This window comes from Styela clava, chromosome 13 (assembly GCF_964204865.1).
Source record: "Styela clava chromosome 13, kaStyClav1.hap1.2, whole genome shotgun sequence".
NCBI lineage: Eukaryota > Metazoa > Chordata > Ascidiacea > Stolidobranchia > Styelidae > Styela > Styela clava.
This window is the reverse complement of record NC_135262.1, coordinates 10,562,487-10,590,201: the sequence shown is the minus strand read 5'-3', so window position 1 is coordinate 10,590,201 and position 27,715 is coordinate 10,562,487. Positions and strand designations below refer to the sequence as shown.

General features: G+C 36.4%; 3 protein-coding genes across 5 annotated transcripts; 1 reads left to right on the top strand and 2 right to left on the bottom strand.

Moving 5' to 3' along the window:
* Positions 1–178: 178 nt before the first annotated feature.
* Positions 179–3,679, top strand: LOC120333059 (myeloperoxidase-like). The gene has a single exon (XM_078119196.1). It carries the CDS (start codon positions 204–206, stop codon positions 2,829–2,831), a length of 2,628 nt encoding a protein of 875 aa, XP_077975322.1. The 5' UTR covers positions 179–203; the 3' UTR covers positions 2,832–3,679.
* Positions 3,680–5,183: 1,504 nt separating this feature from the next.
* Positions 5,184–11,924, bottom strand: LOC120333420 (flavin-containing monooxygenase 1-like). Of its 3 annotated transcripts, none has more exons than XM_078119197.1 (11): positions 11,741–11,923; positions 10,561–10,767; positions 10,362–10,477; positions 9,486–9,621; positions 8,850–9,044; positions 8,646–8,773; positions 8,334–8,476; positions 8,013–8,224; positions 7,582–7,709; positions 7,262–7,384; positions 5,184–6,129 (listed from the first exon to the last, which is right to left on the bottom strand). In XM_078119197.1, exons 2-11 carry the CDS (start codon positions 10,670–10,672, stop codon positions 5,893–5,895), a joined length of 1,530 nt encoding a protein of 509 aa, XP_077975323.1. In that variant the 5' UTR covers positions 10,673–10,767; positions 11,741–11,923; the 3' UTR covers positions 5,184–5,892. The 3 variants fall into 3 exon arrangements, with proteins under 3 accessions (XP_077975323.1, XP_039256775.2, XP_039256776.2); XM_039400841.2 differs by having other exon boundaries at positions 10,561–10,737; XM_039400842.2 differs by lacking the exons at positions 10,362–10,477; positions 10,561–10,767 and having other exon boundaries at positions 11,741–11,924.
* Positions 11,925–24,082: 12,158 nt separating this feature from the next.
* On the bottom strand, positions 24,083–26,188 carry LOC120333413 (kelch-like protein 25). The gene has a single exon (XM_039400833.2). It carries the CDS (start codon positions 25,865–25,867, stop codon positions 24,206–24,208), a length of 1,662 nt encoding a protein of 553 aa, XP_039256767.2. The 5' UTR covers positions 25,868–26,188; the 3' UTR covers positions 24,083–24,205.
* Positions 26,189–27,715: the final 1,527 nt, after the last annotated feature.

The following is a 27,715-nucleotide window of genomic DNA, read 5'->3' as shown; positions in this document are numbered from 1 at the left end:
TTGTCGGCGATATTAGCGGTTTTTGTACGAAGTCCTTATTGTGTGTTCCTTAGGCTATTTGGTAAAAACGCAAATGTTAGAATGATATATTTGGGTGAATTACGTGTGTGACGTTTATGAACATTTTTTCGTTAGATTCTCATGTATAAATATATATATCTGCCGATGATCCGTGCATTTTTAGACATAAATGTGCCGAAATTATGTGGATTTATACGATTGTTGCGTTTTCGTCAATTCAGTTAATTTTTGGTCAGCATAGATCTTCCGATCAGTGCCTAGCCAGACAAGCAAACTGTTTTTATCAAACTGCTTTTCCGTCCTTGGATGGAACCTGTAACAACTTGAATAATCCTGCATGGGGTGCTAGTAATACAGTATTAAATCGTTTGTTGCCGCCACAATATGCCGATTCTAGAGGACAACCGAAGTCACAAGGTGTTTTTCGCAATCTTACATCTACAAGAAGTATATCTAATGGACTGGTAGAATCTAAAAAGTTAACTTCTAAGAGTGTATCTCATATGCACGTATTGTATGGACAGTTGCTGGCTCATGATTTCGTACTTACGCCCCTGGTAAAAAGTAATGATGACACAGCTTTAGAATGTGACTGCGATAAACCTGTCTCAGATTGCATAAACATAAAAATTCCCCCTAGCGATATTCAATCGCAAAAGGCTAACAGAAAATGTATGCCCCTGGCTCGATCAAGAGCTGCATCTGGCATCAATGGATGTGTATTTCCTCGTCGCGAACAGATAAATGAATTGTCAAGTTACATCGACGGTACTTTTATTTACGGGAGCTCAGACCGGATTGCCAAAGAACTAAGAGATCCGAGGTCGAATGCAGGTGAATTGGCTACTGAATTGAATCCAATAGGTGGGCCTCATCGTAATCTCCCGAATCAAGACCAATTAAAAAATAAAGAGATTTCCAAAGTTGTTCAATGCCCGATAAAAGTCCACACGCCCAAAAATACTCCATGCTTTGTAGCCGGGGACGTCAGAGCAAACGAGAATCCAGGACTTACTTCATTGATAACGATAATGGTTCGATATCACAACTATGTTGCAAGAAATCTCAAGTCCATTAATAAAGCATGGCCTAGTGACAAAGTATTCAATGTCGCTCGACGTATTGTATCTGCTATTTATCAATCGATCACATACCGAGAATTTATTCCTCCGTTACTGGGGCCATTGTGGTCAAAACGGTTTGATTTGAAGTTAGCAGACGGATATGCGTATTGGAACGGATACGATCCGCGTTATAATTCAGGTATAACAAATGAATTTGCAACGGCAGCTTTCCGGTACGGCCACAGTCAAGTTACTGACACTTTGACTCGGAGGGATTCATTTTTCAATCCTGGTATTATAGCAAACGTTCCATCCAAAGGCACATTTTTTACCAGTGACTCACTTCTAGAAAAGGATGGAGGGGGATCTGGCGCATTTATGCGCGGGTTTATGGTTGATGATGCGGAAAAAACTGACACTAGTGTGGACGATTCCTTACGGAATCATCTGAGCAGGAAGATTGGAGAAAAATTTGGTGGAGATCTCTTTGCAATTAACGTGCAACGAGGACGAGATCATGGTTTACCAGGCTACAATGAATACAGGGAATTGTGCGGTCTAACAAAAGCAAAAGTTTTCGGCGATTTCTCGAATGAAATACCCACGGATATTATTAATCGACTAAGACTCGTTTATGACTCAGTTAATGATATTGACCTTTATGTAGGAGGATTGGCTGAAAATCTAGTGGACGGAGGGGAAGTCGGACCAACATTTGCCTGCATATTGGCCTACGGATTTCGCGCATTGAGAAAGGGAGATCGATTTTGGCACGAAAACGAACGTTCTCCTTCTTCTTTCACAACTAAACAACTCTCTTCAATTCGAAAGACAACTTTAGCAAGTATTTTATGTAAAGTTAGCGAAGACATGAAGTTTGTGCTGAAGTCACCTTTGAAAGTAAGCAACGCAAATTATGATAGATTTGTCAGTTGCGGTAGCGTTTACGATTTAGATTTCTACGCTTGGAAAGATGATCATCAAACAAATAAGTATAGCAGAAAATCTCACGCTAACTCAGAGTGGACAACTTGGTTTATCACAAAGTATACGAATAATAGATTTGTTGATTGGCGACAAGCAGCGTCACAAATATCAAAATCAAGACCTGGAGGCATATGCGAAAATAGACTTGGGTTCGAAACTCGAACCGTGCCTAAGAGCAGTTTTATACAAATTCGGTTTACCTGTCCAGCTGGTTCAATACGATCTTCAGACTTCCCCTTCCAATTATCCCAAAATTATTATTGGTCACAATGGATTCCCGCACGCGACAATTCGGTCGAAATATATGAATTTAAATGTAAAACAATTGTTGCAATTCAGGCTAAGTCAGGCGACAAATTTGCTGGCGAAACTGGTGACGTTTTTGAAAAATTTGGAACTGAAGCGGGTTTTCTATGTCGAGACAACGATCAGTATAATGGAAAATGCCAAAAATATCAAGTTCGTGCTCTCTGTCTTAGAAATATTAAAATGAGACAAGAACATTTCCAGGAACAATTTACAACCAAGCAATCAGTTACTTTGTATCCCGAGTCTATCATGCCGACTAAGCATCTCTACCCTAAACCAACTACTACAGCTGTTCCGAAGAAGGCTTTGGATAGGACAAATTCATACTGTGTGGCGTACAATGTGTGCTGTATCCCTCCTAGACGTCACAACTTAAAGTATTCGTCAAATCGCGTTCTGACGTACGCCGCGAATTTGTGCAAATATTATGGTATCTGTTGCAACCCTTAACGTTTGTGTGATACAATTAATTTTGTTAAGTTTTAATTAATTTATTCTAATTAACTTTTCATACAATAATTCGCTTAACCCTACCGAGGAGCTGGTTTAAATAAATATCAAGTTCAATTATCGATACTTCCTGGTTTTGTGTACAACTCAATCGATTTGTTGCATCCTGACTGAAAAAATTGGGCAAGGGCTGGTCGTGGTCGCAGGACCGGATTTACCAACATGCAAGGCAGGCTGAAGCCTCGGAGCCCCCACATTAGAAAATAGTGACTTCGACATTCAATATTGAACCATCCTTCATTTTTAACCTGTTTCCAATTTTAAAAAGCAAAGTTTGCATTTTTTTAACAGATAAATTATAGACGGCTTTCTTTGTTGCATATATTCCCATTCTAATTAGTGAGAACTATAACATTTTAACCTCAAAAACACTGATATGTCGCTGCATGGCCAATAGATTAACCGCGGTGCTAACATATCATTGGTTTGTGTGAATGGCGTTTTATTCTACGTTACAATCAACCCAACTGTTTAGCATTTGTTAAACTTAAATAGTCTGGTTTACCAGATACGTATTTGAAAATTGGGTATCAAATGTCGGAATTATATATATATCATTTAATTGATACAAATGCACTTGAGCAAACGAAAATGGCTATAATAGACAAATAATAATTTGATAAAATAGTTCATGGTTAGCAATAAATAGTTAAAAAGGTTTGTACACACAAATCCAAACGTAATAAAATCCTAATCTCAGTTGTGAATGCCAGTTCTAGAATTTAGACAATAAAAATGTCACGTTATGTGTTGTATAAGATATCCCGCTTGATAATATCTGCTGAAGATTGTATATATCAGTTTATTCGTGTTTTGGATATGAGCCATGAAATTGTATAGTGAATAACAGATTGAATTATATATATCTTTGTATACTGAAGCGATAAACAGGCGTAAGTATAGGACAAGTCAATACAAACAGAACACGCAAGACATGATGAACCGGTAGATAAAATCTTGTTAAAATATGTTCACCACGTTCGTCAATTCATTTTTAATCTGAGAGATCTGACCTATTACGCGTTTGTCAAATTTATAAATAAATAAAATTTTGTAGTGCTCCGTATTGGCAACAACGAATGTTATTTTAACGAAACATCTTATTTCCCAAATGTATTTGCGATTAACAAGGTATTCTTGCGTAAAAATGAACACGAAGAAAGTAGCGCAAGTGCGAAAAGTCGATACAACATAACAAATAATACAATTTCGATATCTATTTCATGACAAGACTTTTATCTTAGATATTTTTCTAATCTCGGGAAACAATTCTCACAAATTCTACACAAATTCGAATTACAACAAATTCACAAATTTGTATTATATATCGTCACGCTAATAACCGAATTGCGTAAGTCATTTTTGGCGATTTTGAGTTTTTTATAAAATAGGTATTTATGTACTGCTGTGCACCTGTCTGTTAACTCAGATCCCATTTTAAGAATTCCGAAACCCATAAAAATGGAGATTTAGTTTGACATGCACATTTTTGCAATTGTTTCGTCATAATGAATTATCATTGTTGCCGCAGGACTATTGTGACGTCACCAGGGCAAAATAACCTCTACGAAGTATTTTCGCGTTTTTGCATCTCGGATTCTAGATTAGCGCGTATTAATTTGAATTTATACTACAGTATAGGGAGACGTGCACTTGTGATATTCACTGTCCGAGTCCAGTTCACCTTGGTTGGCTTTTATATTGGGTACATTGCTGTTTTATTCTTTATATTTAATCTTAGTCTTATTTCGGTGGGTGTGCAGAACGTGTTATATTGATGAACTATATATTTTTAAACATAAAAAATAATGTAATTAAAACTGAATAGTTATTTTGGGGATTAGACATTGCAGATACTGAGAATTACATTCGTTTTTGGAATGTTTAGTTTTCAGGACTGGTGCATATAGTAAAGTTGCAAAATTGCGTATGTCACAAGTCATAGACACATTTCTGCCTAAGTCACAGTGCGCCATTATGACGTCACTTAACTGCGTCATACAAATTAACTTAAATCCGGCTACGATCGAAAAATTGAACCATGGCAAATTATTGACTCTCAATGGCATAACAATATCATTATGAAGTTTTTTACGTTTTTCTCAAAACTGCTAAAAATGACTTACGCAATTCGGTTATTGGCGTGACGATATGTTTGAGTACTAGCACCATCGCAGTTTATAGACATGCCGGTAGACTTGGTTAGATTTTAGCTCAATAACCATCTCCTCACAGAGGATGCAATTTTATTTATAGATTTGCATGTAAGCATGAATTAACTTAACATTATCACACTATGTTCCTGTCGTTATTAAATTACAGTGCCATGTTAGTTCAATACAAATAATTAGATAATTGATTATACAAAATTATTGTGCAAAAAAAGCTAAATCGCCTAAACACAAATAGACAGAATTCGGCAGAACTGCATAGTTGCAAAAATGCACGCACAAAATACCGTTCACAGAAATAAATTTTTCCAAGGGTTCATTTCCCTAATAGTAATTAACATTTATTTGATCTCAGAAACTGGGAAAGCCTTGTAAATTTTGGTGAACATGATAATTATTAGCCACAGTACACCACTCACACAACGACACAGATGAGACGAACACAGCTCAAAAGAACAGGCAGATTCGGTAATACGGTTAGTGCACTTGTTATCAGTGCAACTTTCACTGGATGGAGACGAATTGTTGGAGTGCAGCCGCCTCAAGTATATCTTATATCGTAATGTCAATTACTAGAAAATTGCTACGAACACAGTTGCGTATATCTTTTTCAACTTTGTGTGATCAGCTAGTCATGTAAAATTAATGTTGTACGAATATTTTTCAATCATATATATACTTGTGTATGTCATGCTGTTATATACAGCTTTGAAATACGCATTAGCAATTATACCTTATCCTATCAACTCTTTATAAGGCAGAAACATGGACTGCTTTCATCGGTCTACGAAGTGTATATTTTTATTATCTCAATTGACGACTGCAAACTGCTATTGAAACCGCTCTTTAGAACTAATAGCATATAACGTATTAGGAATCGCGTTTAATATTCTTTCTCTTGCTTGTTTCCACTGGTGTCTTCCAAACAAACGATATTGATACGACATGAAAGGACCGAAGCAAACTGCAAATGCAAGTTTAGGGTCACGTAACAGTAGCTTCCATAATATTGGATAAAATCCTCCTAAATTGGCAACTCGATCTTGATATTCGAATCCTATTTTTCTCTGGAAAAAAATGGTTGTGTACAGTGATGAGCTGGAAAAATCGTAACAACCGGAATGCACTTAATTCGCAAAAATGTAATATACCGTATTTCTCGGCGAATAAGTCGCTTTTCTAGACCCAAATTTTTGGCCTGATTTTTTTGGGGGGTCAGGGGCACCTTATTATAGGCGAGTATGATAATTTTTTAATTTTTTGTGTGTCGCTTATTATTCAATTCGGACCATAAAATAACTTAGGCGATAGCACCCTCCACGTCATCATCAGGTTAGTTTAAATAAATCGGCATTCTCGCGCTGTGAATCAGGAATTTAATCCTTTGATTATCAAATTTGAAGTTACGCATTTGTGTGTGCATCACGAGTGAAAGGCTATTACCCATACACATGGGATTGCAATTTGTGAAAACCGCCAATTGTTTATGTCAGTGAGATGTCTTATTTGAGCCGTAAACATGTTCCATTTCAGCATTTCTTCTCCTCAAGTCACAAATTTGCCACTCAAAAGCTTTTGCATGGTAATTTAAGATTTCGATATTGATGCGATTTTACCACCCCGTCTTATTGGCAGGTTATATGCAAAAACCCATTTTTCCAGGCTTTAAAACGGGCCTCGTCTTATTTGCCGGGTAGACTACTTATTCTCCGAGAAATACGGTATTTACAGCACAACGCGGACGTTTACAGAATGTTTTGACTGTCTTTAGATAGAGTGGATAAACTGCAATGAAATATGAAGAAATTTTCTGGAATATGTTTGTGTAGAATGACAAGGATATTTATAGCAATTTAATACTAATGTTATTTTAGAAAGGTACCATATAGTATGAATTTTCATGGGGTCAAAGGTCGAAGATATATCTATTACGCGTTACTTCTGTACTAATTATTTGCGTGATGTTATGTAAAAAGAATTACGAATTATATTGTAACAAAACATAAATTAATTACTAGTTTAACCAGAGAAACTAGACTTTTTGTACCATAATTTTATTTTACCAACCGGAACGCAAATTCAATAAAATGTCCAACAACCGGAACGCCGGAAAGACCATTCATTAAATCCATAGAATGGCAATAGAAAAACACTGAGGGCAAGTATAAAAAAAGAGATGTTCTGTATTTCGTTACTTACCCGAAAAATGAAGGTCCTTCCTTGCCCAACAAAATCACTTATATCATCTTCGTATGCCTTTTTCATTTCCTCGACTGAGGGAAGTCTTTTTATGCCACTCATTATTTGTGCAACGTATCTAGACTGCGATTATGTATTGAAAATATCACAAACATGCAGAAATAAATATACTTTTGGTAATTGCCATCAAGGCACAAAAAAAGCCAAACCTAGGCGCATTGCCAAGATAATTTTGATAAGTATATTTTTTCAACAGATAAGAGCTTGAACCAGACTAAAAACAAGTTATTTTAAATCTTTTAATAAATCTTGTTATTTACCTGGCATTCTATTTGAAGGATTTGCGATCCACCTGAAAAAGGGATCACTCCAACTACTGCCAATGATTCCGGATAATCCATTTCAAAGGGAAACATCCACTCAAACAATTTCATTTGTGAGCGATCGTCTATTAGACATAAAACAAGAGAGTGATGCTCAAATATATGAACACGAAAGTCAAACGAAGTAGTACGGGTATGGAATCAGTCACAGTAGACTACCGGTAACACAGCCTTCACGACTACTAACGCGAAACCGCCACAATTTTCAATTTTGATGACATCAACGGTGTGCATGAAATATGAATTACCTGCTTTGTTGATGTTAGTACTAATTGATAATCCCTCTTATACAAACAGTTTCGGATACAAATATGCAAATCTCCAAAAATGACTAAATCTGATCATAATATGGAAATAAGTGATCAAACCTGGTAAAATGTCATCACTAATGAATGGGAAATACGAATCATATCCAGTTGCACAAATAACAATATCAACTTTTTCCTTTGTTCCATCAGAAAAATAAACAGAATTTGCATCAAGTTTTTCGATTTCTGGTTTTACTACAACTTTACCGGAAACAATTCTTGAAGGAAATTCATCATTTACCAGATAATTGGGACGATCACCAGGTTTATACCTAAAAAATAAGAAGTTTGAATTAATATTCTTGATTTATGTAGATCATGTTATGAAGTATTTTGTTTTCAACAATGTCAAACATATTAACACAATTTTGAACACTTTACCTCGGAGATATCCCCAATGCATCATGATTAAAGCGAGAATTCACAATTTTTCGAACAAGCCAATCGCCTACAAATTCCGGAAGCCACGACTTCAAAAAGGCATTGAATCGTGAACTAGTTTGCATGTCTTCAGGCAGTCCTCCCTGAAAATTGAATATATTTGGTTTTGAGGCCGTTGAGTCAACTTATAACTATTTGACAGTTGAAATGGTACACGTGCCTCATAATAAAACTGAAAAAAAATCATATGATCTGACAATGTGATTCTACTTGATTACAAAATTGAACCTGCAAAACTTTTCAACAACATACTTTCATAATTCTAGGAATCATCCACGACCCAGCTGATCTGCTCATTATTGTTTTCTTTGCTTTCCTACTTACTTCGACAGCAATATCAGCTCCAGAATTTCCCAGACCAATAACAACTACGGTTTTATCTGAGATAAAAACAAATACTCGTTAAATTATGTAAAAAGTAACAGAAAGACAAAATGTGAAAAATTATCTTGATACCTAGAAAAATTTCCGAGGAGTCAAACTGGCAAGAGTGCATGACTTCCCCTTCGAACATTCCGTCCGATAAGCCGTCAATATCCGGCATTTTTGGTTTGCCATCCCGTCCACCACATATAATAACTGCATCGTACTCCAACGTTTCCCTCGATGAAGTATGCAAATTCCGAATTGTTACCCTCCATTTTGGCTCACCTATTTGAGTTTTACAAGATTTTTTTTGTGATGCTATACTAAAATAGTTCGAAAAAATGAAGCAACATGGTGGCTAAATAACCAAAACGTACAGATAAATAGAAGACAGGTATAACCGACTTAGTCGGTATTTTTCAGGCGGAAAATTTCCACTTCAAAGCTTAGTCAATGTCAATATTGTTAAATTTTGATGGAAATTCGAAATGAAAAAAAAAATATTAAAAAAAAATACTTATTGCATTCTGTATATCTTAAGTACATCAAATCAATCGGTTTATCAATCCTATGTCATTTTCAACAAAACTAGAAAATACAGTCGCAATAATCGCATTGTTTAATAATATATCAATACAAGTTCTTGCTATTATGCTCGTCTCTAGGGTGGTCAAATGCATCTTCGTATAGATAGGAAATTGTTCATATTTATTGCTTAATTCTTACCAGATTTATGTAATCCTTGACGTTCGATATTTTCGACAATTGTATTGAATATGAATCGGTTTCCGAGATTGAAATGCTCTACGTAACTAGTCAAATACTCCACAATTTTGGTATGAGAACAGTAAGGTGTTTGATTCTGAAAACATGATACACTATTTACAGGGTTAAATTCTCGAAGATGTAAAATAAACAAGGTCAAGTGAACATTCTGTTTCCCGGATAACAAAGATGCAAGTCATAAGATTTATCCCCTCAATCATTGGAATATGATTTGAGAAAGCGTCACGTTTTTAAATAACAACTTAAGTAATTATAGGATGATTTGAAAATTTGAATTTCTAGTGCAATCTTCTTTCCCAGCCCTCACCCTATTTGAATAATCATTGATTTTTATTTTGAGTGGTGGCGGAAGTTTTTTTTTTTTTTTAAGTCTTTGTACAAACGATCCCAATCTATTTTTATTGACATATTTAATGTCGCGGCTCATACTTTTTGAAATGAGTATTTCTGATTAAACTCATTTAAACACTCGCTGTTTCGAAAAATAATCGAGCCATTGACGCCAAATCTGACCTCAGTAAACGAGAGCTTGTTACGCGACAGCACTGTATGTTTGACAATAAGACTGAAGTTTGACATCGGCTGAAAATCATGATGAGAGAACAATGTATGCCTCCTCACAAGTACTCTAGAAATCATATTTCTGACTGGCGCCCAAGAGAAAATTTCAGCTTACTGAGCGGTTCAAATTTGAGCCTTATTGGCAGGTGACCAATTTTTTCGTCAAATACAATACTGGCGTGTGATTTACATACGCCACAGCCCATAAAAGGCCCCATGCAAAAGAAAGCAAGATTATGACAAATAGACAAATACTTTCGGATACGGAAAATCACTGAAGCAAGACGCCTCTTTGCTGACGTTTGAGACGAGCGATTCATAAACCCTCGATCTTTGTAAACTTTCTCCTTTTTTGTAGAGCCACAGGCCGCCTGGGAAATAAAATAATCTTATGCTAATGCATTATTCGTTCGACCAATAATAGGTGACTAAATTCTACAGATAGGTTACCTACCTACACCTTCTCTCGTTTCGTAACAGGTAGGATCCAATCCTTCTTCCACACATGATTTAACAGTGCAAACTCCTGATACACCGGCTCCTACAACACAAACTCTCTTTGCCATTGGATTATGTATCACCGAGATACACTGCGACAAACTGGTTGCGTCCAAAGCAACTTGTAGACAGACTTCAGTGCAAATATTGTCAAATGAGTTAACTAAAAGATATTAAACTCGCTACGTATCACTTCCCAATCACAGCTGATGCTTTGTCATTCGTTGTTTCATAGATATCGAGGTAAATGTGTCCGCGTATTTAAGAGTATTGAAATCAAATCATATCAACTAGGGCATAAGGCGTAACGTTCCAGTAGGCCTACTTAACTACCGGTACGACTTCTATATATCATATAAATAACTCCGTTATATGCTGTATTAATACACTTGTGATTGGGATCAGAATACAGTATAGTGACACTTTGAGCCGGAAATTACCTAACATGTGGATCACCATACAACATTTATGCTCGACGTAGCGAATGTACATTGTGTAACTATGGACTATAATGTTATTCACCCCCTTCCTATTAACACCCTATATCTGTAAAGATCGATTCCCGCGTTATTAAATTGACACGCGTTAAGGAATGTGACTCCAATTTGGATCCCTTCAAACGTTAATAAGCAATCATATGTATTGAATGCCAATTATTGTTATATTATTGAAAGATGCACAATCCAATCCGAATACGGATAAATTGAAAAACACTTAACGTCTTAATGCAGTAAAAATCAGATAATCGAAAGCACAATATATTACAGTTTTCTCGACATGGCCGGAAATGATACGTCAACAAATTGGTCGCTTTACAAAGAAGTCTATATACTATAGAATGTAGCCTTTCTTGCTGTCGCGAATCATGAAGTGGCCTATTTTGTGCAATGTAACATGCTATCAATATGAAAGGGTTAAATAACCTTATAATCCATAGTTACACATGCACATTCGCTACACTCGACATAACAGATAACCTAACTCAATAACAGATACTTTCATTTGGCGACTTTCAGACTGACTACATATATTTAACATAACCATATTCCTCGTCGCCAACCAACTTTTGCCTTCCCTTCCTAAAGTCTTGTTCAAGTTTTTTGATTCCACTTAAATATTTGTGCAAAGTCACGTACCTCGTAAAATATAAGAGTCATGTGTTGCATCACTTCGAGTTATGGTATAGACAGGAATAGTATATTCTTGCTAATTTTCGTTGTTGGTTGAGGATGTTTTCTCTGTTGTCAGGCGACGACGAATACCACTCTAACGCCTGCACCAATCCCCCAGTCTGTCTGACACACGTTAACGAGGCAATGTCTTTATTGTCAACGATACAATAGAATGATCCAACCGGATAGGATTAAACAGTAAATCGTGATATTTTATAGTAAATAGGCATGCATGGGAATGTTCTAATCAAGTGTGTAACAAAGATGAATTATATTAAAACTGATTCGTAATTGTGATATGGCTTGGGGCTAATTAACCTAATTATGTCCAGTGAAAAACTTGTTTTATAATTCTGACAAGTCTTTTGTCTGAACTAGTTTTATTCCCTTTAACATTATTAATTTAAAAAACAACAGTAAATCTCACTAAAATAACAAGATTATCCCTATAATGGCTCGATTATGTGATTAGACTCATCCTCAGAGAATATAAATATGTTTGTACAGAGATTTGGGGTATGCACAGTGGCAGTAGGCATATGTATGTTGCAGAGATATATGTATGTATGTTGCTTTCACTGCTACAAATAGTGCATGTATGTAAATCAAACTTGTTGCGTCTTGATGGACTCGAAGCTTTGTTCCCACGTACATTTCAACCATTACCGGCACCTTGGACAAATGACAAACATTTGCACCCACAGACTTCAGTTCCCGCTAACGTTTGCATTTGCACCAACATATTTTATCACCCGCGTATGGGGCTGCCCGCGTACTTTCACATCTAAGTGAGTTTGGATTCGAAAATACCTAAGTACATTTATACCCGCGTACATATGCACCCATGAAATTTGCACTGGCATACTTTTACACTCACATGTTTTATCTCAGGGGTGTCAAACTCGCAGCCCGCGGGCCGCATGCGGCCCCCGAGTACTTCTAATGCGGCCCTCGAACGCTTAAGAATATTTGTAAAATTTTGTAAGTTTTTTTTATCTAAATTGAATACATTTTTCAAACCTTTCGAGGTGAAATTGATTATTCACAACGAAAACGACGATGTCGTTTGTCGCGAAATGTGGCGGGAAATGTCTGGTCCGAAAAGTCAGTCATTTGTTTGTTTACTGATCTCAATTATACATAAAATGATAATGTAACATTTTTGCTTTACTGACATTAATCAAACCTTCTCAATTGATGATCATGTGACCTCGTTAATTAAGGTTTGTACTGTAATAAAATCATTTCAGACGGATATTAGTAAGCTGGTGGCACAAAAGAGATGCCAAACGCCAGGACATATGTAATAAAAAAAACATTTTTAGTTTATACAGTTTATTCTGTATAATTTTTTCAAATTTTAGGGGTATATATTTGGATTAAGTCATTTTTAGTGTATGTATTATTCTTTCCTTATCAAAACTTTGTTCAAAAATGTTTCGGATAGTTGACATAAAAATTTATGATTTTTTGTAATAAATACAGTAAATTGCAATAATAACGAAGTGTAAAAATTATTATGTAAATGGCATTTGAAATTTAGGAAAATAACAAAACTTTATTCGGCTGTTTACTTGCATCACAATATATGTCACAAACTACACCTATCTAAAAATACGCTTCAAGTAAGCAATATTAATTAAAATATATCAAAAACTGTTTGCGGCCCTTTGCACAATTCCCAAAATGCAATGCGGGTGCAACCCACGAGTTTGACCCGCAAACATTTTCACCCGCGGAATTTGCACCCTGGACATTTGCACCCATTGCCAGTTTCAGATCATGGCCTTTGGAGGCCGGCCCTGAGCACTTAAGACTGGTGCCCTAAATGTAAAAATAATAATTAAACTATGTTATCTGGAACTGAATGAGTAAGTTTCAGTATTTAATTTACATATTTTGTTGAAAATAGTTCTCATTTATATAGGTTTAAGATGATACTTGAGAAAAATAAACAAGCAAAATTTATTTCATCCGGGCCAATATTGAGAGCTTAATCACCTGACCAAACATTTCATTAAATACAGAGGCACTATGAAAAACTCTGCTAGAAAGTTTCTGTGTTTCCCCGAAAATAAGACCTTGTCTGAAAATAAGAACTATAGCCTGGATTTTGAAAATGATTTTAATATAAGCTATCCCCCTGAAATGAGACCTAGTCGACAGCACGAAATATTTTTTTGACCTAGTCCAGGGATGGCGAACCTTTTTCAATGAATGGGTCAAAAATTATAATTTTTTCGCGGAACAGAAGAGAGTGGGTCACAGATATTTAATTCACGTTAGTATCTATAAGAAACTTCCGAAACAAATCGTATAAGCTAGTGTTGGTGTAGTTTTGGGCTCTACTTATGCAGCACTTCTATCAGGGACTTTTCATGGCACTCGGTTTTATGATATTAGAGTACGAAAACACGCACATGAATTACCAAAAACGTTGATGCGTTGAAGGATGATGCGTTAAATTATTTTAAGGTTCTAGTGTTTGAAGGTAATTCCGCTTGAATAGTGTTATAATTTTCGATCAGCTTCCAACCACATTAAGCCACTTTTGCACTGCCCCATTGTTGTATCAGATTTCTAGATTTTTATTTCAAGTCTGAAAGTTTTTGTTTTCACAACGGCATTGTAGACGAGAAACTAATAAAATGCAAAGTAGCATCTAGTTCTCGTATAACCCCTAAAACAGTCTGCAAATGCACTTCCAAAAAAAAACAGGCGTTGCGAGAAATGAACAGATCAATTGCATTGTTATGTCATAAACGATGTCAGGCCCAATAACTGAATAACGGTACACAGCGGTGCATACATGCGTACAAGATTAGGGGTTTTGAAAATTACCATACCTGCCCAAAAATCAACATTTTGAACATGAGCCATCGCAGCCCTTCCTGACTGTCCAACTGACGGTACATTATAATAGTTTAGTTATTGTTAGATTAATTTAAGGCCGGTTTTATCAATTTTTATCACTGATATGTTAGCATTTTTTTTAATTTTATTCGTGCCTTCGCTTGGCGGGTCACAAATAAAACGCGGTGGGTCACTTTGTGACCCGCGGGTCAGTGGTTCGCCATCCCTGACCTAGTCGATAGCAAGAAATCCCTCCTACACGTTTTAAATGATTAATCTAAAACGTGTGGGAAAAGAAAGGGTTTAAAGGGCATCCTTGTCTTATTCCTATGCTGTTGTATGTTTTCTAAGTTGTTGTTCCCGTGATTATATTAATGATTGATATTTTATTGTATCCAATTTTCTTCATAATTTTGAATAGGAATAGGCTTTTTCTTGATCAAAACTGACAATGTAGCATGTCCTGAGTTTTAGAATTTTTTTTTCCAAATGGTTTGAATGTTCCTCAAATAGTCCTGAATTGACCTGCCCGGTATAGTAGGCTACATTTTTGTGTTTCAGGGATATATTTACCTGCTATTATTTAAATTCTGTTTGCTTTTATTTTATAGTCAACGTTCAGGTTCGATATAGGTCTTAAATTTTCTAGTTTCCTTGGGTCGCCCTTTTTTAATATCAGCGTTATACTCGCGCTCTTTGTACTGTCCAGTAAGAGACTGAAGGCTATAGCGTTATTACTTATCGATTTTCATCGGTAAGTATGTTGATAGGTATTTGTCTGTCTGTCTGTATGTCTGTTAGATGCACGCGATATCTCACAAAAGCGAGATTGAATCTGCTCCAGACTTTGCATGACCAGAAGCCTATTGATTTTGGGCGAATTATCTCGTATAATTAGCGAGTTATTAATTAATTAGTGATAGGACACAAGGTGTCACTATGGAGTAAGAGCGCTGTTTTTGGAACTTTCGATCGATAAGTCTTCGGTCTCTGACCGATATTCCCGTTCATAAGTTGATTCAAATCCTTTAAAGAAGTGTGTAAAAGGTTTGATAGAATTACTTAGAGAGCTTGCCTGGTCCTGGTGTTTTATCGTTGTCTCCATATTGTTTATAGTTTGCTTAATTTTTCTCATCTGTTACTAATTGTCTCATTTTTTCGTTTTCTTGATCAGTTATCTATATATGGTTGTAAATAATCGTCCATCAACTGCTCATTGGAATTAGTTTCTTGGTTCTACAGTTTTTTTTGTAGAATTCGTACGCCACATCGAGTACATCTTCTTTCATATTTACTATTTCACCCATCTCTTTATACAAGCTTTCAATGAAGTTTTTCGCTTTCTCTCCGTGATTTTATCAAAAAAATACTTCGATGGTTTCTCATTTTTTCCTAAGTGTTCTATTTTAGCGGTTCGGCATTTGAATTATATTTCTCCCCTTTCAATTTCTTTTTAACCTCTTTATTTGCTGGATGATTTCTGGGTTCGATATTTTTGACCCCATAGTAGGTTTTTTTCTCGAATCCTCGTCGCTTTTGGCTGTATTTAGAATTAGAAAATACCTTGAAATAGCGAGAAATTGATAGAATTTGATACATAACATTGTAGCGTCACATATTTGCTAAAATAGCCATAGACTACTGAAGACCCTTGAGTAGTGCATACCATATATGCACACACCTTTTAAACTTGACTATTCCCCCCATTTATAGTATCATCACTTCACTAAAAGGTGTTGTATTTACGTCCAAATTTTTAATTTTATTACTATGTCTACATGCAGTGTGTTTCATGTTGTGTTGTGTCTCTATTTGAAGATGTTGTTTTGTCTTACAAACTCCTTTGTACATACAGTTCTGTAAACTACACCCTAACGCTTGTTACCAGACCCACTCACCCTCATCGCACAGCTGTCTGTAAAAAGGACCATAATATGCTATTGGATTTAATATATTTTATACTTATCAATAGGGGTGCAAGTCCCACATTTGTGTTTTATGCCAGTATGACCTTGTGTATACATCCCGTCTTCAGTATCTACAATTACTTACGCTTTTATATTGCTTTTACGAGACAATTAAACATACATACAAAATCAGGTAGTAACGATAATTGAAATTGATATTTATAATACATTCTAGGTGGAGGTAAAGCATATGCTTGTATAAAGACTTAATTGGAGTAAATTAATTAGAACCGAACAAAATTAAATACTATCACACAAACGTTAAGGGTTGCAACAGATACCATAATATTTGCACAAATTCGCGGCGTAAGTCAGAACGCGGTTTGGCGAATACTTTAGATTGTGACGTCTAGGAGGGATACAGCACACATTGTACGCCACACAGTATGAATTTGCCCTATCCAAAGCCTTCTTCGGAACAGCTGTAGTAGTAGGCTTAGGATAGAGATGCTGAGTCGACATGATAGACTCGGGATACAAAGTAACTGATTGCTTGGATATAAATTGTTCCTGAAAATGTTCTTTTCCCATTTTATTATTTCTAAGACAGAGAGCACGAACTTGATATTTGTGGCATTTTCCATTGTATTGATCGTTGTCTCGACATAGAAAACCCGCTTCAGTTCCAAATTTTTCAAAAACGTCACCAGTTTCGCCAGCAAATTTGTCGCCCGACATTGCCTGAATTGCAACAATTGTTTTACATTTAAATTCATATATTTCGACCGAATTGTCGCGTGCGTGAATCCATTGTGACCAATAATAATTTTGTGATAATTGGAAAGGAAAGTCTGAAGATTGTATTGAACCAGCTTGACATGTAAACCGGATTTGTATAAAATTGCTTTTAGGCACAGTTCGAGTTTCGAACCCAAGTCTATTTTCGCATATGTCTTCAGGTCTTGATTTTGATATTTGTGACGCTACTTGTCGCCAATCAACGAACCTATTATTTGTATACTTTGTGATAAACCAAGTTGTCCACTCTGAGTTAACGTGAGATTTTCTGCTATACGTATTTCTTTGATCGCCATCCTTCCACGCATAAAAATCTAGATCGTTAACGCTGCCGCAGCTGACAAATCTATCGTAATTTGCGTTGCCTATTTTCATAGGTGACTTCAGCACAAACTTCATGTCTTCGCTAACTTTACATAAAATACTTGCAAAAGTTGTCTTTCGAATTGAAGAGAGTTGTTCAGTTGTGAAAGGAGAAGGAGAATGTTCGTTTTCGTGCCAAAAGCGATCTCCCTTTCTCATCGCGCGGAATTCGAAAGCCAAGATGCAGGCAAATGTTGGTCCGACTTCTCCTCCATCAACTGTATTTTCAGCCAATCCACCTACATAAAGGTCAATATCCTCAACTGAGTCATAAACTTGTCTAAATCGATCAATAATATCCGTGGGTATTTCATTTGAGAAATCGACGAAAACTTTTGCTCTTGTTAGACCGCACAACTCCCTGTATTTATTGTAGCCTGGTAAACCATGATCTCGTCCTCGTTGCAAGTTGATTGCAAAGAGATCTCCACCAAATTTTTCTCCCATTTCTGTGTTCAGTTGATTCCGTAAGTTATCATTTACACTAGTGTCAGTTTTCTCCGCATTATCAACCATAAACCCGCGCATAAAAGCGCCAGATCCCCCTCCCTCCTTTTCTAGAAGTGAGTCACTAGTGAAAAATATGCCTTTGGATGTAACATTTGGTATAATATCGGGATTGAAAAAAGAATTCCTCCTGGTGAAAGTGTCAGTAAGTTGACTGTGGCCGTACCGAAAAGCTGCCGTTGTAAATTCGTTCGTTCTACCTGAATTATAACGCGGATCGTATCCGTTCCAATACGCATATCCGTCTGTTAACCTCAAATTAAACCGTTTTGACCACAATGGCCCCAGTAACAGAGGAATAAATTCTCGGTATGTGATTGATTGATGAATAGCAGACACAATACGTCGAGCGACGTTGAATACTTTGTCACTCGGCCATGCTTCGTTAATGGACTTGAGATTTCTTGCAACATAATTGTGATATCGAACCATTATCGTAATCAAAGAAGTAAGTCCTGGATTCTCGTTTGCTCTGACGTCTCCTGCTACAAAGCATGGAATATTTTTGGGCGTGTGGACTTTTATCGGGCATCGAACAACTTTAGAAATCTCTTTATTTTTTAATTGGTCTTGATTCGGGAGATTACGATGAGGCCCACCCACCGGATTCATATCAGTTGCCAATTCACCAGCATTCGACCTCGGATCTCTTAGTTCTTTGGCAATACGGTCTGAGCTCCCGTAAATAACAGTCGCGTCGATGTAACTTGACAATTCATTTAGCTGTTCGCGATGACGAAATACGCATCCATCGATACCAGATGCAGCTCTTGATCGAGCCAGGGGCATACATTTTATGTTAGCCGTTTGCGATTGAATATCGCTAGGGGAGATTTTTATGTTCATACAATCTGAGACAGGTTTGTCGCAGTCACATTCTAAGTTGGTACCGTCATTACCTTTTACCATAGGCGTAAGTGCTAAATCATGACCCAGTAACTGTCCATACAATACGTGCATGTGAGATACACCGTTTGAGATTTTCTTTTTAGATTCTACCAGTCCATTAGATATACTTCTTGCAGATGTAAGGTTGCGAAAAACACCTTGTGATCTCGGTTGTCCCCTTGCATCGGCATATTCTGGTGGCAACAAACGATTTAATACTGTATTACTAGCGCCCCATGTAGGATTATTCAAGTTGTTACAGGTTCCATCCAAGGACGGAAAAGTTTGATAAACACAGTTTGCTCGTCTGGTTAGGCATTGTTTGGAAGACCTATGCTGACCAATAATTAACTGAATCAAAGAAAACGCAACAATCGTAGAAACCCACATTATTCCAGCACACTTATCTTTACACAATACATGGATCATCGGCGGATAGACATATTTATACATGAAAATTCAACGACGTTTTTATGAACGTTAATTACATACGTAAATCGTGTATATTGTAAAAACATTCAGGTATTTAAAAATAGCCTAAGGAAGCACAAAACTTGTACTAAAACCGCTAATATCGCTGACAACGTTACATAAGTACCAACGAGGTATTCTAATTTTAATTAAAACTCTTTGAATCCTGAAAGCCGGTTTTTCAGATTCGGAATCCTTTATGAGGTATGCAACTCATATTGAAACCTCATATCTCGCGAACCTTATATTATATTTGGACAAGATTTACATCGTTTGGAAGACAATTAATAAGACTAATTATAATTCTGAAATGACGATAAAAAGTTGCAATTATCGTACAAAAATCGGCAAAATTGAAAAGCATGCAAAATTTCTGAAAAGCTCCCAAATTATATAAATGAAAACTTCGATTTTTTCTTGTTTTAACCTAATAGATTGTCGACACATTTGTAGGGGTGAACACTATCCGTGCCGAGTTCAAGTTTTCAATTTTAACATTTAGTCATTTTAGTGCCACGGTCAAAACGAGAGAGCTTCTCTCCCATTTATTCTCTCTCGTATTTCCTTTCCCTTTAATCGGACGAGGGGTGGAACCTAGTGATGTCATCAGTTTACGCTCATCACTTAGATACATCTAGCCTGAATGAATTAACGAATGCAAACCAAATCATCAGTTAAATTAAATGTACAATTGACGCAGGCAAAAGTACCACTTGTCTTGACGATAGCGTTTGCTAGATTGCGACCTTCAAATGATTCATATACAAAATTTGATGATAACCGAACTTGATATAAATTGCAATAGTAATATATAGACAAACAGACAGACAAATACCTATCAACATACTTGCCGATTTAAGATCGATAAGTGATAACGTAGTAAAGAGTGGATACTTATTGTACTGCAAGGCCCAACGACCCATAAATATCACCACTACATACAAATACATATTGAAAAATAAAGGGAAAACGTTCAACCTAAAATCTTCCGATAGTCTCATATGGGCGATGATACGGGAGGTGCTATTTTGTATCATCTCGCTATTTACAGATGTGTCCCGCCTGTTCGATTCCGTACTGATGCGACGTAGTTGAAGCGCCTAAGTGCAAATACGAATGACTAATTGTAATAAAACGGTTCGTGTTTGTTTTTGATATATTCGGCAAAGTCGCATATCTACAATCAAACGTAGTATGTATATTCTATCGCTTTTCCTCACATGTGTGTAACGTCATTTCCTTAAGGTCATACGTTTACATCGGCCAGCGACATACAAGCGAATATACGAATTGCGTCTAGCCTCAAAATTTGTCTAACTAAAATATACAGTGTTGTTACCGTTCGATTGTAAAATATGTGAAAAGCAGCAGAAGCAAAAACTGCAGATCTCTAAGGAGCAAAGGAGATGTTGTTTGAAATGGTATTATGACGCTTGTTAACACCATGCCGAACGTTTAAATCCATGCGTTTTACACTGTTCCTTCCAGGAGCTGATGAAATTCTCGAATTTTCTCGGGAAGGATGTGCTTGCTCCAACTAGTGGTGTTCGAATTCGCTAAAAACAGTAGCGGAAAAATCATGAAAATCCGGCCGGCTTTGAAGCACTAGCTCCAACGTCAACGAGCTGTTTCAACAGTTGCTCCAAAAATATATAAATGGCCTCATGTTTCGCACGTACTGTATTCACTTTTAACAAGCTGACCACTGTTTTAAAAATATGTTTAATTATCGGTTATCGTAGTATGCAGTATTTTTTAATCAGCTCTGTTTTAGAGGTTATTACTTGTCGATCTTAATATCGGTAAGTATGTTGATAGGTATTTGTCTGTTAGACGAACGCGATATCTCACGAAAGCGATGTTGAATCTCCTCCAAATTTTGCATGTGCATTCATCATATCTCGGACCAGAATCCTATTGATTTTAGATGAAATGTGTCGTATAATGTGTTGTAAACCCCTGTAACCCCACAAAAAAGTTGGACTGGTTCTGCTCTTGGTCACAAATGTTACACATCGAATCCTGTAATACGGGGTTTCTCCAAATTTTTGAGCCGCGGACCCCTGTTTGTGAATTTTATTTTTGATGGATCAACTTCTGTGCCTGAGCAACGAGGATGATGATGTTTCATTTGTGATGGATGAGGTTGCTTTTTACCGCACAATTTATCAATCTTCAGAGCAATTTGTGACAAGCTTTCTCGTAGGGTCCGAGGTCCTATATTTTGTTAATATATCATGTAGGAGCTGAAAATGCTGCCTTACCTATGTACATTATTGCAAAAGGCAATGAAGTTCTAATTGTCTTTTCTGACAGCAAAACCAAAAAGATGCTTTTTTGGTTAAATCCAAACATTAAATATCGATCAGACTATTTTCACATCGCTGCGGACCCTCTGTGCAGTCACCAGTTTGGGAAACCCTGCTATAACAAATGCATGGGGCTCTGCGGTGTGGCACATTGTGCTAGGCATTAGGGATACGCTCGCCATCGCACCTTTGACTACCCTGGATGAGTTCGCACTTCGCAGGTTCCGATCAGTGGTGAGCTGTAGCCGGAACGCACCGGAACGGCGTTCCGGTTGTTGGACATTTTATTGCATTTGCGTTCCTGTTGTTAAAATATAATTCGTAATTCTTTTTACATCACATCGCGCAAATAATTAGTACAAAAGTAACGTGTAATAGATATTTCCCCGACCTTTGATTCCATGGAAATTCATTTTATACCTTTCTAAAAATAACATTTGTATTGATTTGCTATAAATATTCTTTTAATTCTACACAGACATATTTCAGATAATTTCTCCATATTTCATTGCAGTTCTTCGACTCTATCTTAAGACAGTCAAAACATTCTGTCCGCGTTGTGTTGTAATATATTACATTTTTGCGAATTAGGTGCGTTCCGGTTGTTACGATTTTTCCAGCTCATCACTGGTTCCGATCCCACATAGTGTATAGTTTTGAAAAAAGCTCAAGTAGACCAGTGCTGAACTAAGGTTACCAAGGTCAGCTTATCAAAGAGAATATAATCGTTCAATAGAAAAAAAAACACTGCTGACTAAAAAGTATTGCATAGTGAATTAAACAAATGAATTAAATACATAAACCTAAGACATTAGAATGATGAAAACACAAGCAAAAACATAATTAACTGGAAATATTGCGCTAAAGTTAAATTACTTACAGTAATAATTATCACTGGAGCGTGACTTACGGCATTAACTTTACTAGGAATACTGCGCACAAAGATAAATTACATTTATATTTGTGCCTAGTCTACTATGATAAGACTTTCTAAGCCGGGAATTGTTCGTTGGAAAATGGCTCATAAATATTAGATACTGTGCTCATTATTAAAAAGCATTTTTGGTGAGTCAAAACCCTGTGAAATCCCATGTTACAAAACCAGTGTTTCTCAACCTTAGATCACTTTCATAGACACTTCCACTTCAATATTTAAAATGAGAATTACCACTCATTAGCAAAAACAACCTCATCATTCATTGCTTCTTCAATCAAAGTTTACTGGATTCTCATGGTTCAGTATAGCAGCGAGCCATGCTGCACCACAGAAACATCCTCAGGTGGGCCACGTGGGCTCACTGCTATACTGAACCATGAGAATCCAATTGAAGACAAGAGAGCTATGCTCAAATATATGGACACGTAGAGTCACATAATTTTGATGACGTCATAGCGAAAAAAAAAGTAATAGCCTTCTGGAGAAATTTTTTATCTTAACCACTGAAAATTTCAAAGCAATTGGTCCAGTATTCGAAGAGAAAAGCGACTTTTTAAAAACGTGTCAAAGAACAACAACAACAACATAATATTGAAACGATCGTTATGTCCACTACGTGTCCAATAAGCAGATAGATTATCAACGAAAATACAGTACAGTAAAAAAGACTGCTGATTTATATAAGATACTGCATATTATATCAAAATACAGTGATGAGTTAAATAAAAAAATTGCAGAAGAAATTCATTTAAAAAACAAATAATTATGATAAATGCCTCATAGGTGAATTGAACTCTTCAGGAACAGTCTTAGTCAATCATACTGAAACTAAAACGGGATAAGCAAGACTTTGCGATCATTTTGAGCACTGCACAGTTTACCAATGAAATTTATACAAGTTCTATTCAATAAGAATGTATATGAAGAAGAAACTCATTGAGATTAAATTGGAATTAAAATTGTTTGAAGAACACATTTTGGGAGTTTCCATGTTATGTCTGAACGTACTGAAATCGGACCTCCGGAGGTATGTGCACCAAGATGACGCACAACTTGAACATAGTATGTGTACCAGGTTAGGGTTCAGGTTGTGTGGCATCTTGGTGCACATACTTCGGGAGGAACCTTAAATCTACCCGTAGTTAAATTATTTGATGTTTTTTTAGGTCATCTGCAGCTGAACTTAGCATTTATGGTGTCGCTGATTTGATAGTATTTCGAGGCTTCTGTCAATTGCCGTCGAAACATTGTGTGTCTGTTTTTTTCTTTTGACTTGAGTTATTATTATTTGTGTTTACGTTTCATGCATGACAAAAATAAATTATCTGAATGTCACAAAATAACCAATATTTATTCGAACAATTAAACAAATTGGATAATATTATTGTATTGAAAGTTAATTAATCCTTGAATAATGGTGAAAACCTTGGATTACTACTGACTCGGAAATTTCCAATTCCATTTTTTCTGGTTTCTCGATCATCTCCCATTTGTTCTCTGCAATGTTGTATTTCTCTAAGCTGTTACAATATCCACATCCCCCAACTGCATAAATGAAATCCTGAATTACAAAAGCATTAAATGAACATCGGCTGGTAAGCATTGGATTTAAAGATTGCCAGTGATTACTTATTGGATCAAATCGTTGAACTGCTGTAGTGGATTCGGAGTCATCGACAAGTCCACCAAGAATATAAATGCTTTCACCAACTGTAACAACAGCAGCATCTGATTTTGCATCAGGCATATGACTGACTATTTTCCAAACATCAGCTTCGGCATCAAACTGATCGACTATATTTAGTAACTGTCCAGAGGAGTAGCCACCAAAACAATAAATCTTATTTTGAAAAACTAATAATCCTGGTCGATACAAGGGTTGTGAGATATTTTTTAATCTTGTCCATATGTTTAAACTGGGATCATACTTCTCAACAGCGTTGGTATCGTTGTATGGAGAAGAAGTCCCGATGACATAAATGTTGTTATTCGAAACAACAGCTGGAGGATACTCGCCATGCTCTACAAGCATATCAGCCATATTATCCCAGGAGGCATCTTCATCATTATACTTAAGCCTGTAAAAAGCCTTGTTTTCCATCATAACATAAATGAAGTCGTCAACAGCAACAGCAGAAAAATTTTCATCCTCCATGTCTTCGTTCATTTGTTGCATTTGAACCCACGAGTTGTTTTCAGGATTATAACAATGCAGGTGGCCAGATCTTTTATTAAAAATGACAATACCCTTTTCACTCGCACTTTCAGCAACACTCGATGGCGTAATATTCATGGAATCCATCACAGACATGCTGAATTTGAACTGACGATCAGCATTTTTTCTGACAATATCTTCATTGGCAATGACATATCTTCGATACCCAAGAGATAATTTGGATAAATCAACCAATGCAATTAGATCGCTTGCAAACTTTTTACGATGTTTGTAATCAAATTTAATCCAGTTGAATACAGCCCTAAGTTTCACGTCTTCCGAAACTTTCAATTTTTTAAATTTTATCATGTTTATAACTCCCTTTTTATCGAAAAAACCAAAATCATCACCCTTTGAGATTTCTTCAAATTTATCCAAAATGAATTGGTTGCATATTTCTTTAAGATTTGTCAGATTAAACATTTTGGAAATTTTTCTGGTTTCAAATACTGATTCTATACTCAGATTTGTTACAAGAAGTTCCACAATTCCGCCACAAATTTCATCGAGTTGCATTAATGTGGCAGCATGCAATAAATCACTGAGTTTTTCGAATGGAGCAGCAATTTCACAGCTGTACATGTAGTCAACACATTTTTTAGCACAAAATGCATCAATTTCTTTCAATTCACATATTCCTGATTTTTTTTCTTCCGTGTCATGCTCAAACATCGTATCAAAATAATCCGAGTTAGCAGACAACACATTCTTATGAGCCGGGATTTCATCAGATCCAACCTTGATTAAAACGTCACAACGATCTTTATTTTTCCTTAATCTGTCGAGTCGCTGGAAAACTCTCCATATTCTATTGTTCTTATCACAGTTAATTTCGAGCTCCATTTCAGTTTTGCTGTTCCGAACAACTAACGGGCAGAACGAGATACACGCAACAAACGAAAACCAAATTCTTGGGAAAACCAAAGTGACTATAAGTTAACACTTTACAGTCACTTCGGGGAAAACCAAGAAATATTTTCACTTAACTGAGAGCTACCCATTTTTCAGAAATCATACCCGCCATGCATCCGGTCATAACATTTTTTAAAATGCTCGATGCAAAGTTTAAAGAGTTGACACTGGTTAGGCACGAAATAGACTTGTGAATTGATTTACTGAATTCTCGTAGTTAGGATAGGATTTACATATTCATCACGGGGGGAGAGGAAAGCCGATGACACGGCTCAATTATATGGCGAACCACGGCCTCTCGTCCGCAACAGGGGCGGTGACTTTTTGATCGAGCGCGTGCGCCTCCTTATAAAACTACGTTTTAAATATTATCATTGGGTTTACATGTCACAACTTGCATATTTAAAATTTATTCATTATTTTTTTTAAAGTTATTAGGTCCATTTTACTCTTTTTTCGAAGTGCCTACCGGTAACAATTGATTATTCTCAAATACCCTTACTAGACTCAAGTGCATTCATTCATAGATGTTACATACCATGTTACATAATTGTTATTTAAAATCTATGCTCTGATTCATTGGATATTCACCTAAGTCCTAGGCTAATCATTTTGACCAATATTTTTAATTTCTGTCTTTTTTTATGGGTGATAATTTCGATATTTTTCGAAGTGCCTAAATAAGTGCCTAGCATATGTGGTGATCAACGACTAACGGTGGTGATCGAGAGCGTGCGTTTCCATTTACCTTTAATACTACGTTTCGAATATTACCATTGGGTTTACTTCTTGCAATTTGCATGTTCAATATTTAATTTGATTTATTTCAACTAATTCATTATCTTCAAAAGTTATCACCCCCATTTTACCCTTTTTCCGAAGTGCCTAAAGAAGTACCTACAGGTGACAATTTATTATTCTCAAATATCACTACTAGTCTCAGGTGGATACGATATTCACCTACAGACCTAGGCTAATCATTGTGACTAATAATTTTATTTTCTGTCTTTTTTATTGGTGATAATTCCCACTTTCTTTATTTCTCGAAGTGCCTAGCATAAGTGGTGATCGAACGCGTGTGCCTCCTTATATATATCACCATGGTTTGATATCACCCTTATCGGTACTGCAGTAACCCTTGCTGTGTTGCTTGCTTACCGTATGTCAGTACTGCAGTATGTTAAAAATTGCTTGGATATGCCACCAATGATTTTTTTTCTGTTTGGGCTGGGTTTAAAATGATTACCGGTACTGGATTGGGGTCATTTGAAAGTATAGATGAAATTAATTAACTTATTTCAGTATCATAAACTTGGCCATGGTACAAAAATATATTAAAATACAAGACATACCGTAGTTATACCTCTGTCTGTCTGTACACAGAGAATATAAATTCAGGAAAGTTGTCAATATCAGGCATAAGAGTAGTATGTATAACTTATGCAATCGGATCTTGACTTAGTTATAATTTACAACTTTGAGTCTTTGTAGATTCAGAGATTCGGCTGTGTGGCGCACCGCGCTAAGCGTTAAGATTACGAACGCCACCGCATCTCTGATTACCCTTCGTGGTATCGCAGGTTTGAATCCCATACGGGGATGATCATGTGCAAAGGATTGCTGGACTTCTCGCCGCCGTAGGGCTGTAGGGTGGTTCACGTAACCGCTGGTCGGTTACGGCTTCCTCCGCCATCAAGTCCATGCTTCCGAAAACAAATAACTGGCTAACTAATCCCATACCCGACCTAGACTGGTAATTGGATGAGAGGCTGTGGTTCG